The following is a 12,391-nucleotide window of genomic DNA, read 5'->3' as shown; positions in this document are numbered from 1 at the left end:
TTGAGAGTCCCTTGGACTGCAAGGAGATCCAACCAGTCCATCCTAAAGGAAAACAGTGCTGGGTGTTCACTGGAAGGACTGATTCTGAAGCTGAAAACTCCAATACTTTGGCCACCTGATGCAAAGAGCTGACTCATTTGAAAAGACCCTAATGCTGGGAGAGATTGAGGGCAGGAGGAGAAGGGGACGACAGAGGATAAGATGGTTGGATGGCATCATCGACTCAATGGACATGAGTCTGGGTAAACTCCAGGAGTTGGTGATGGACAGGGAGGCCTGGCGTGCTGCGGTTCATGGGGTCACAAAGAGTCGGACATGACTGAACGATTGAACTGAACTGAATGCTGTTTCCCTAACCTGGATTTTTTCTTAACCTTAAGCATTAGCCTGGAAAGTTAATACTAGAATGATACTGTAATAAGTTCAAGTTTTACATGGAAATGTTTATAAAGATAATTACTTTGGATAAGTCCTCCTACTAAAATAATAACCATGTACCAGTAAATCCTGATAATAACACAGTAGTGCCTTAAAAATGAAATTTAAGTTTGTTTACCAACAATAGCATGTTAAAGCATTTCTACTCTGGTAATAGAAAAGTTTTGTGTATTCCCCTCATAAAATTAAGTATACTATTAGCAGATGCTATAAAAAAGCAATTATTTTTAATACCATTCCATTATTTCAAGGAGCATTTGAAAATTTTATCAAATAATGACTCATCCTAACTAGAGAAAACAACTTCATTTTCAAATAGTCCGTAAGTATGTCCAAAGACATACTTTTCACCAGAACTTCTAGACAGTATTCTGAATACCATGTTCAAATCTATCTGGGCTCAAATCTCATAGGTTTCACACACATAAGCACACTTCTCAATCCACCAAGGGAATTCTGTTAGAATTGGAATGAACTTGCCCAATTCTCAAACATTGTGAAGTCTAAGCACATTTTCTTTAGCTCACAAGCGCTCAAATTAGCTCATCTCATGTGTCCATAGTCCAAAAGAAAAGAGGACAAGGCCAGGAGAATCAAGGGCAAGAAACTAATATTTCAGTAAAAACTGGAAACAGTCGAAATATAGTAGTTATATAAACTAGTTTCCTATGTTATATTAGACAACTGTTCCCAAGGTATTATCTACATTTACTTGTAAATATCTCAAAGGAATGAGGATGTTAATTATTAAAAAAATTTGTAAGATAAAGTAGAATTGTAAGTATACATAATGTGTATTATAATTGCAGTGATCATTTCTATTACAGAAGCCAATATATATCCTACATATAATAGTCTTAAACTTTGCATTGGGGTATAATACAGGAATGTGTTTTCTATTACATTTGATTCCCCAAATTAAAGCTTACTTCATTAAAAAGTTAATGATACTGAAAAACTTTTGACACAATGTTATTTGTATGAGATTGCAATATAAAATATATAATTACTGGACTACATAAATTGTAACAAATATATAGTTTGGCATCTCACTGGAGAAAAAAACCATATGGTATCCCAAAGATTACAATATAAACATTGACCTTTGGAATACAGTTCTGTTATACATAGAAGCAGTAATTTGAATATCACTTTCAAAGTAAAAGAAAATAATGTGACCACTGAATATAAAAAGAACACATGCTAATTAAATGCAATCTAATTTATATATTTACAGTGACGCCAAAGGAGGTCAGAGATGCAACCAAATCTTTAAAAAAAAACTTCAATGAAGAAATCCATTCGGATACTTTCAAAAGTATTTCTGTAATTATAGCTCATCAACAACATTGCTGACAATGAAAAGGAAGTCTCGTCAGGCTTTCAAGAGCTCTTATCCATTTTTTTTTTTTAAATAAGCAATAGACAGATTTAGGACCTGGCTTCCTCAAGAAAAAAAAAAAAACCAAAATAATTTAAGTACACAATCATGAAGGGTAGGTAGATCTACAAATGTGAAAAAACATCTGAAATCTGTTTTATAAAGGCCCTATTTCATCTCTAATTAAGCTGTCATTTTTAATAATACACAAGGCAAATTACAGAAATATATGTATATATTTGGAATTCCTTTCCCTAGATTCTCTATATAATTTATGAAGCACATAAAGGCTATGAGCTTTCTTTCTTTTGCTTTATAAGTCATCTCTTCTATTTCCATCCCATTAATAAATTCACTATCCATAAAATTTTACTTTTAAGTTCAAGATTTATCAGTTTTAATATTTCAGTGGGTTTGAGCAACTGTGAATTTATATAGAAAGAAACTTAGTATTATCAATTAATTGATAACTAACAGACTAATATAGAGCACTTTTTAAAAGTTGCATACTTACAATCAGAGAAAATATAGAAATAAATTTAATTTACATGCATATTTTTGTTGAGTAGGAGTAGATAGAGTGAGCAGAAAATCAATCATAAAAAATCTCATTGGGGTAAAATTGTGTCATGGGAGAATAAACTAATATGATTTCAATGAGAAAGATGAACAACATATTTTTTCACTGTTAAAGAGACCATGTTCAAGCATTTTTAAATAAATAAAGATGGGTATTAAATTGCAGCAGTACACAAGGTCAATGGGATATTTTTATGAGAGTAGTTTACCCATGTTATCTTAAAATGTCACTACTTACAATACACTGTAAGTTATATTCTATGCATCTATTTAAACTGATAATGAAAAAAATTCTATGTTGAGCCTAGCAATGTTCAAGGAAATACAAAGTTTTTGAAATTATTACACAGAGTACATAAGCAAAAAAAAAACCCTGAAGACCACTGAACTATTTTAATCATTAATCTCAAAATATCAAGTTAATAAAATGCAGCAATTCTATAATAAGACAGTTCCCTACACACATCCATGGAAGTCTATTACCCTAAATCAATAAATTTTTAAAGTGTAACATAACAGGGAACAAATGCATTGAAAACTCTGTTTTCTGGACAAAAATGACCTTCTAATCTTTTCTTTTAATTTGATTGATATTTAAATTCTATTTAAAATAGTTCAAAATGACACCTTTATCATCAGTATTGCATTTACTTAGAGTAGCTAAAAGTCAATCTCTGGACAGCTTTTTGAAGTCACCAGAAAAAAAAAGATAATCATTATTTGTATAATGAATACACAGTGAGTCTATTTTCAATTCACATTTCTCACTCAGTTATCAAGCTAGTTTTAAGTAAAGATAGTGACTGCCAGTGATGACGCTCACACCTCATTTGGGTTCAAGTTTCCACTGGTTTACATATGCCAATGTAATCTGAAATGTGATTCAGATCAAGCCTGGATCTGAAATGTGCGACAGGCCTGCAAACAATTTGTCCTGACTCCAAACCTTACGTCACTCTGCACTAGGAGCTCTTCCTGCAGGAGAGGCACAGACTGGGATGAATCGATAACACAAAACCAAATGAGGCTAAAAATAAGCAGATGGTATAAAACCATTGCTTACTACCTGGTGAATGGAGGCTAGTGAAAGGTAAATAATTGCAGGGGAAGGTAAAAAATGAGTGTTTCATCTACGTGTTGTTGTTAGCATGACCATTTTGAAGAAAAGTTCAAGACCACTAGATATATGGGGTTGGCCAAAAAGTTCACTGAGGCGTTTCCATAAGATGTTACAGAAAAACCCAAACGAACATTTTGGCCAGCCCAATCTTTTGTACCCAAAGCATCGGGATGTATTCAGATGTTCTACTTACGCAACTCTTAGTGTCTCCAGTCGCCACAGGGAACGTGCGTGAACCGATACAGCACCACCTTCGTAATGAACAGTTCTGTTAAAAAAAAAAATATATGAATATAAAAAGCCCAATTTTAATGTCGTATTCTTAGATTCTATTTTTCAAGTCAAATAAGAAAGAAAGTAAATGGGAAAGCTTTGGATAAACAGTGAAAGCTATACTTTTTGATCGGAGAGAATATAGCTGGAAATATAAATAACAGTGATAACAGTGATCTGAATAAACAATTGATTTAAACACATTTCTTTGTCCTTTACTCCCTGTAATCCCATTCATCCTCTCTCCCTCACCCTGGCCGTTGTTTTTTCTCTCCCAGTGAATACTTTCACTATTAAACTTAAATCTATAAAAATACTCTGTTCTGAGTTTAAGTGCTGTTGAGGGTAATATATTATAGCTTCCCAGGTGGCTTGGTGGTAAAGAATCCACCTGCCAAGCAGAAGATGCAAGTTTGATCTCTGTGTCGGGAGAATCCCCTGGAGAAGGGAATGGCTACCCACTCTATTTTTCATGACTGGGAAACCCCATAGACAGAGGAGCCAGGTGAATTACAGTCCACAGGGTCACCAAAGAGTCAGACACAATTTAGCAACTAAATGACAACAAAAAACAGTTCTCTTTTTTTTTCCTTATTACTATTTATTTGTTGGAAAGAAAAACTGTATCATTTGTCCTGGAGTACTTTCTACCTTCTGATTTTGCTGATGACATCCTCACAGTGTTTTTTTAACATCTGCCTCTAAGTTGGTAGTTAGATTATAAAACCTAGAAACTTGCTCATGTTCAAGATTGAAATAGTTTGCCAAGAACACTTCAGAAAATGGTGTTTGCCTTCCTATTACATCACATCAGGAGGTAATAATGACTACTTTTTAACTTTTTATAGTAACATTAACTCAAGATCACCCTGATCCATCCATTAGAACTTAAGAATCTTAGGTACCTCAGTGACCAGGGTCCTCAGCAGCAATTTTCAATTGTGGTTGTGAATATAATCATAGGGATAGCTTTTAAAATCCTGGCATATTGCCCTTAACACTGGCCAAATTAAAGTAAATTTGGAATCCCCAGCTGGTCGTAAGAGGGAGCCACAGTTGGGAAAGTACTGTCCACCTCAGTTTCTACAAAGTAGCACTACTGACACTTTGGTCCGGGTAATTCTCTGCAGTGAGGGGCTATCCTGTGCACAGGAGTAGGGTATTTGACACATCCCTGGCCTCTATCAACTACACGCAAACACAAGCCATCCAAGTCAGGACCTACAACTTGAGTCACAACTTGTATGTCATCACCCAAGTGTGACAATCTAAAATGCTTCCAGATAAGATGAAATGTCTTCTGGGGACAAGATGACTCCTAATGTCAAAACACTGTTAGACATCAGTAGTTCTCAATCTTTGGTGAATCCCAGGAATCATCTTTCAAGTTTTTTAAAATACAGATTGCTGGAAGGAAGCAACCTAAATGTCCATCAAAAGATGAATGGATAAGGAAGTTGTGGTACATATATACAAAGGAATATTACTCAGCCATACAAAGGAACAAAATTCAGTCATTTTTTTAGTGATGTAGAGGGACCTAGAGTCTATCACACAGAGTGAAGTGAGTCAAAAAAACAATATGTATATTAAGGCAGGTATACGGGACTCTAGAAAAATGTTACCAGTAAATCAACTTGCAGGGCAGGAATTTGACACCGACATAGAAAACAAACACATGGACACAAGGGGAAGAGAGGGTGGGGCAAATTGAGAGAATTAGCACTGACATATATACACTATGGGCTTCCCTGGTGGCTCAGACAGTAGAACATTCATTCACCTGCAATGCAGGAGATGTGGGTTTGATCCCTGGGTTGGGAAGATCCCCTGGAGAAGGGAATGGCAACACATTCTAGTATTCTTGCTGGGAGAATTCCATGGACAGAGAAGGCTGCTGGGCTACAATCCACGGAGTCCCAAAGAATTGGACATGCCTGAGCAGCTAACACTTTCACTTTTTTATCTACACTATCGTGTAAAATAGATGTGGGAAGTGGGAAGCTACTGTATAGCACAGAAAGCTCAGCTTGGTGCTCTGTAATGACCTAGAAGTGTGGGATGGGGGTAGGTGGCGGGATGCTTAAGAGGGAAGGGATTCTGTGTATACAGATTGCTGATTCACTTCACTGTACCAAAGAAACTAACACAACAGTGTAAAGCAATTATAACCTGATAAAAATATAAAAACACACAGACTCCTGGGCCCCCAGAGTTTCCAGTTTAATAAGATCAATAATTTGTATTTTTAACAAGTTCCCAGGCAATGTTGGTACAGCCAGTCCACACTCTGAGAATCACTGGACTAAAACCACTATTTCATTAGGATAGTGATTCTTAGTATTGGTTGTGTGTTATAATCACATGGAAAGCTTTAAAAACTCCAGACAATTCTCAGACCATTAAATTAGAATCTCTGGGTATGTACTTGAAAGGTAATGAACGACAAAATATAGATATATGTTCACCTGCATTTGTGAACAATATATATTGTACATAGTGATAGATACACACAAACATAGATTTTTTTTAAATTTGTTTCTAATTGGAGGATAATAGCTTTACAATATTATGTTTGTTTCTCCCAGACTTTTTTTTTTTTCACAGACATTACATCATTTTATTCATGAATATATCAGCAAGCCCATAGTCTTTATTTATTTATTTTTTAACTTTTCTGGTCACATGGCATGAGAAATCTTAGTTCCCTGACCAGGGATAGAACCCACATCCCCTGCATTGGAAGCACAAAGTCTCAACCACTGGACCACTGGGGAAGTCCCAGCCCATAATCTTTGAATAGCTGTTCCATGTTATTGGGAAGGAAGGTTGAGTACTGTGTGTAGAGTGGATGGAGAAAGAGACCCTCTAGTGAACTGACCTTTAATCACCTTTCCATTATTTCCCAGCAATTCTGCTCTGACTCAAATTTGCATGCCCTCCTCAACAAGTCATATGCTGTCTCCCACTCAGCACCTGAACTCGCTTTCTAAGTTTGGGCTGTCCATCCCTATGTGATTTTTGATGAAAGCAGAGTTTTATTCCTTCTATGGAAGTTTAAAAAGTTAAACTTAAGGGAAAAAAAGGAACAAAAAAGGTTAAACTTCACTTCCCTTGATCATGGGCTATGACCCAAGCTCAGCCATTTGGATTCTCCCAGACTTTTAATAAAGATCCCATACTTGGCCATAAGAAAATTTTATAAGATTTTTTTTAAGTGTAGCTATTTACTCACATATTTTCTGATCATAACAAATAAAATTTGGGAATCAATACTAAAATGATGAAGAAAAGAACAATTCAGGAAAATAAGAAACTCTCCTAAATTACTTAAGGTCAGAGAGGAAATAGAAAGTATACCCTAACTAGAATATAATTAATAAAAGAAAACTTCATAACACATTTATGATGCAAGGGTAAACTTTTAGAGATTGTAGCCTACAATCCTTAATTATTGAAGAAATAATGAAATCCAACAAACCAAAGAACTGTCTGAAGAGATTAGAGAAGGCAAAAGCATGTGTGCAGCTTTCTGTTCACTAACTCTATTGAACTAATGAACCAAAACAATGTTACAGATAAAGAGAAAAAAGAAAGTGTTAAAACTACTGGACAATGATATTATTTGTAACAAAATTTTTAAAGAGTCTTCTACTTCATAAATCAGAAGTCACTGAAATTTCACTGAATAGGAATTTTTAAAATATGCACACCTGTTAACCAACAATATGTGCCTTGTTCAATAACATTTTAAAAAATTCCAGGATTCAGGCTGTAAATTTTGGCCTACATAAAACATTATCCTCCAATATAACAAACTTCATTAATGAACTCATATTTCAGGCTGATCACATAAAACTGCTCAAAGAAGTCCTTTAAAGTTATTCTTTTAATAAGGACAAATTATTCCTGTCATCAATTCCACTTCTCATAAGTGTTATAATATTGTTCACTGAATGAAAGCAGTGAGCTATTTTTGTATTTTCAGCTATAGAATACTCTTTAAGCCTTATCTCAGATGTCAAACCACTTATTTCTCAGCAGAAAGCAGGCACTTTGACAGTCGGGATAGCTCAACTTCAGAGTCTGAGCCCCAGAAAAATCTAGCATTAGCATACAGATAAAAGCATAAGTCCTTACAAAGACTTCACAGCCTGACAGTTTGGCATTTATCAGAATGTATTTATACCAAAATTTTACAGGATACACAATTCCAATTAGTGGGCTTCAGCACAGAATCATAAAACACATTGTTAATAAAAGATTCAAGGCTGAAAAGAGACCCCTCCCTTCTGCAGAGAAACTAGAAACACCCAGAATAATTTGATCAAACAGTTTTATCAAATATTTGGGTACTTGGTGACCCACACAAGTTGACACACAAAATTAAACACCATAATAACTAATTCAGAGAAAATTCAATTTATCTATCTATATTTCTGTATCTATAATTAATATCCACATTGCAAGGGATTCCTATTTTCCTCTCCAAGATAATGATAGACAAATTCACAGTGTTTCACAACAGGTCTATGTGCAGGTCTATGTTCCAATAAAACTTTATTTAGAAAAACAAGTAGTGGGCCAGATTTAAGCCACAAGTTAAGAGTTTGCTGACTCCAATCCAAAAGATCATACCCATATTATTGTTAATTTTAATCTCAGAGAGAGGCAGCTATATGAAATTCAAGGTCTAAAGTTTTTGTAATTGTTTTAGTCAGGGTTCTTCAGAGAAATAGAATTATTCATATATATATATATATATATGCTCATATGTACATATGTATGCATATATGTATGTACCTATGCTGCTGCTGCTAAGTCACTTCCATCGTGTCCAACTCTGTGCGACCCCATAGACGGCAGCTCACCAGGCTCCCCCGTCCCTGGGATTCTCCAGGCAAGAACACTGGAGTGGGTTGCCATTTCCTTCTCCAATGCATGAAAGTGAAAAGCGAAAGTGAAGTCGCTCAGTCGTGTCCGACTCTTAGCAACCCCATGGACTGTAGCCCACCAGGCTCCTCCATTCATGGGATTTTCCAGGCAAGAGTACTGGAGTGGGGATGCCATTGCCTTCTCTGATATGCACCTATATATACATATAATTTTATATAAAGAGTTTACTATAAGGAGACTGTTCATGCAATTATGGAGGCTGACAAGTTTTAAGATAAGCATGCTGGAGACTGAGAAGAGCTGATGATTTAAGTTCCAGTCCATGTCTGAGAACCAGCAAAGTCGATGGCGTAGTCTTAGTCCAAAGATCACAGGTTCAGATCTCAATTCAGTTCAAAGGGAGGATAATATTGATGTCTCAGCTCAAAGACAGTAAGCAGAAAGAGTTCCCTCTGATTAATAAAGAGTCAGCCTTTCTGTTCTATTCAGGTCTTTGCCTGATTAGATTAGGACTACCCACATAAGGGAAGGCAGTTTTACTCTTCTGAAAATTTTAATGTTAAACTCATCTAAAAACACTCGCATGAGACACCCAGAATAATTTGATCAAATAGTTTGATCAAATATTTAGGTACTTGGTGACTCACTCAAGTTGACACATAAAACTCAGTTCAGTTCAGTTGCTCAGTCGTGTCCGACTCTTTGCAACACCATAGACTACAGCACAGCAGGCCTCCGTGTCCATCACCAACTCACGGAGTTTATCCAAACTCATGTCCATTGAGTCAGTGATGCCATCCAACCATCTCATCCTCTGTCATCCCCTTTTCCTCCTGACTTCAATCCTTCCCAGCATCAGGGTCTTTTCAAATGAGTCAGCTCTTCACATCAGGTGGCCAAAGTATTGGAGTTTCAGGTTCAACATCAGTCCTTCCAATGAACATTCAGGAATGATTTCCTTTAGGATGGACTAGTTGGATCTCCTTGCAGTCCAAGGGACTCTCAAGAGTCTTCTCCAACACCACAGTTCAAAAGTTTCAATTCTTCAGTACTCAGCTTTCTTTATAGACCAACTTTCACATCCATACATGACCACTGGAAAAGCAATAGCCTTGACTAGCTTTGCTTTTTAATATGCTGTCTAGGTTGGTCATAACTTTTCTTCCAAAGATTAAGTGTCTTTTAATTTCATGGCTGCAGTCATCATCTGCAGTGATTTTGGAGCCCTGCAAAATAAAGTCTGACATTGTTTCCACTGTTTCTCCATCTATTTGCCATGAAGTGATGGGACCGGATGCCATGATCTTTGTTTTCTGAATGTTGAGCTGTAAGCCAACCTTTTCAATCTCCTCTTTGACTTTCATCAAGAGGCTCTTTAGTTCTTCTTCACTTTCTGCCATAAGAGTGGTGTCATCTGCATATCTGAGGTGATTGATATTTCTCCCAGCATTCTTGATCCCAGCTTGTTCTTCATCCAGCTCAGCGTTTCTCATGATGTACTCTGCATATAAGTTAAATAAGCACGATGACAATATACAGCCTTGACATAATCCTTTTCCTATTTGGAACCCGTCTGTAATTCCATGTCCAGTTCTAACTGTTGCTTTCTGACCTGCATACAGATTTCTCAAGAGGCAGGTCAGGTAGTCTGATATTCCCATCTCTTTCAGAGTTTTCCACATAAAATTAAACATCACAATAACTGAAAGAAAATCCAATTTATCTATCTACATTTCTAAGTCTGGAATTAATATCCACATTGCAAGGGATTCCTTCTTTCCTCTCCATGATAATGATGGATAAATTCACAGTGTTTCAGAGCACTTGAATTATCCCCCTAAAAATTTCTGTTTGATCAGTAAAGCATGAGCAATAGTACTATCTTCTGCCTGAATTACAAAAACAGCAGTTAGGTTGTTTTCAATTTACCTTTGTTTCCTCAACACAGGGAAGCCCTAAATTTAGTATATTATTTTAACACTGAACAACTTATAGTCAATTATTACTGCAATACCACAGACATCACCTTTTTTTCTTCCAACTGAAGTTCTTTTTTCTTAACATTTACCATATGACCTTAAAGCATAGGGATAAGAAATGTTGCTATTAGAATTCTATTTTTGAACACATTTTGGTTTCATTTTTGTCTTAATAGAGGCTGGAGTGTGTAACAAATCCTCAACAACAAAAGAAGAACAAAAAAATAATACAAGGAAATTTACTCCATCATATTCAATTTTGATAATGAATCAGTTACACAAATTAAAAAGAGAAGAGCAGTTTACTGACTTCCGAAGATTGCGTTGCCATTTCAAATGTTTATGATATGTTTATGTAGAATTTAGTAGGGACAAAAAAAGTCATTATCACTGTATTTTAGTTACCACAATGCAGGACAGTAAGAACAAATAGCAGAATTCTTCATTTTTCCAAGCTTAATGTTCAATAAATGAATGACAGACCACAGAATTAACTTCTTTTAAAAAATGATTTTTTTAATGCTAACAAAATAGATTTTAAGACACAGTTGGTATCCACAGGAACTACCACTATGTTTTATGTCAAAAGAAATGTACTGCTTTAATATAAGCATGTAGCTAAAATGATTGCTTTTCTCTCTTTTTACACACAAGTTTATAAATTTAAAATATCATTGAATATTCATACAATCCATCACAGCCACAGGCTAAAGAATAAAAAACAATACAGTTCATGAACAAATGCACAAGGAATTTGAGAGAATCCAACATCCATTCACAATGAAACCTCTGTCAACTAGGAACAGAACGGAACTTCCTCAACTTGATAGAGATTACATACAATTAACATCTTACTTAATAGTAAGAAAGATATGGGAATACCAGACCACCTGACCTGCCTCTTGAGAAACCTATATGCAGGTCAGGAAGCAACAGTTAAAACTGGACATGGAACAACAGACTGGTTCCAAATAGGAAAAGGAGTACGTCAAGGCTGTATATTGTCACCATGCTTATTTAACTTCTATGCAGAGTACATCATGAGAAACGGTGGGCTGGAAGAAGCACAAGCTGGGATCAAGATTGCTGGGAGAAATATCAATCACCTCAGATATGCAGATGACACCACCCTATGGCAGAAAGTGAAGAGGAACTAAAAGACTCGATGAAAGTAAAAGAGAAGAGTGAAAAAGTTGGCTTAAAGCTCAACATTCAGAAAACAAAGATCATGGCATCTGGTCCTATCACTTCATGGCACATAGATGGGGAAACAGTGGAAACAGTGTCAGACTTTGTTTTTTTGGGCTCCAAAATCACTGTAGAAGGTGATTGCAGCCATGAAATTTAAAGAGGCTTACTCCTTGGAAGGAAACTTATGACCAACCTAAATAGCATATTAAAAAGCAGAGATATTACTTTGGCAACAAAGGTCCATCTAGTTAAGGCTATGGTTTTTCCAGTGGTCATGTATGGATGTGAGAGTTGGACTGTGAAGAAGGCTGAGTACCGAAGAATTGATGCTTTTGAACCGTGGTGTTGGAGAAGACTTTTGAGAGTCCCTTGGACTGCAAGGAGATCCAACCAGTCCACCCTAAGGGAGATCAGTTCTGTGTGTCCATTGGAAGGACTGATGCTACAGCTGAAACTCCAATACTTTGGCCATCTCATGTAAAGTGTTGACTCATTGGAAAAGACCCTGATGCTGGGAGGGATTGGGGGCAGGAG

The 12,391-nt window shown here is 36.1% G+C and overlaps 1 protein-coding gene across 7 annotated transcripts in view; it reads right to left on the bottom strand.

The window, feature by feature from the left end:
* The window catches only part of RYR2 (ryanodine receptor 2), an 830,734-nt gene that overhangs the window by 443,964 nt on the left and 374,379 nt on the right, over window positions 1–12,391 (bottom strand). For all 7 annotated transcript variants that reach the window (XM_061404941.1, XM_061404935.1, XM_061404936.1 and 4 more), the window contains one exon: window positions 3,712–3,786. In XM_061404941.1, coding sequence (XP_061260925.1) covers window positions 3,712–3,786 — 75 coding nt within the window. The remainder of the gene's footprint in view (window positions 1–3,711; window positions 3,787–12,391) is intronic.

The sequence above is a fragment of the Bos javanicus genome, chromosome 28 (genome assembly GCF_032452875.1).
Source record: "Bos javanicus breed banteng chromosome 28, ARS-OSU_banteng_1.0, whole genome shotgun sequence".
Lineage (NCBI taxonomy): Eukaryota > Metazoa > Chordata > Mammalia > Artiodactyla > Bovidae > Bos > Bos javanicus.
The sequence above is the reverse complement of the archived record's forward strand: the minus strand, read 5'-3'. Positions and strand labels throughout refer to the sequence as shown.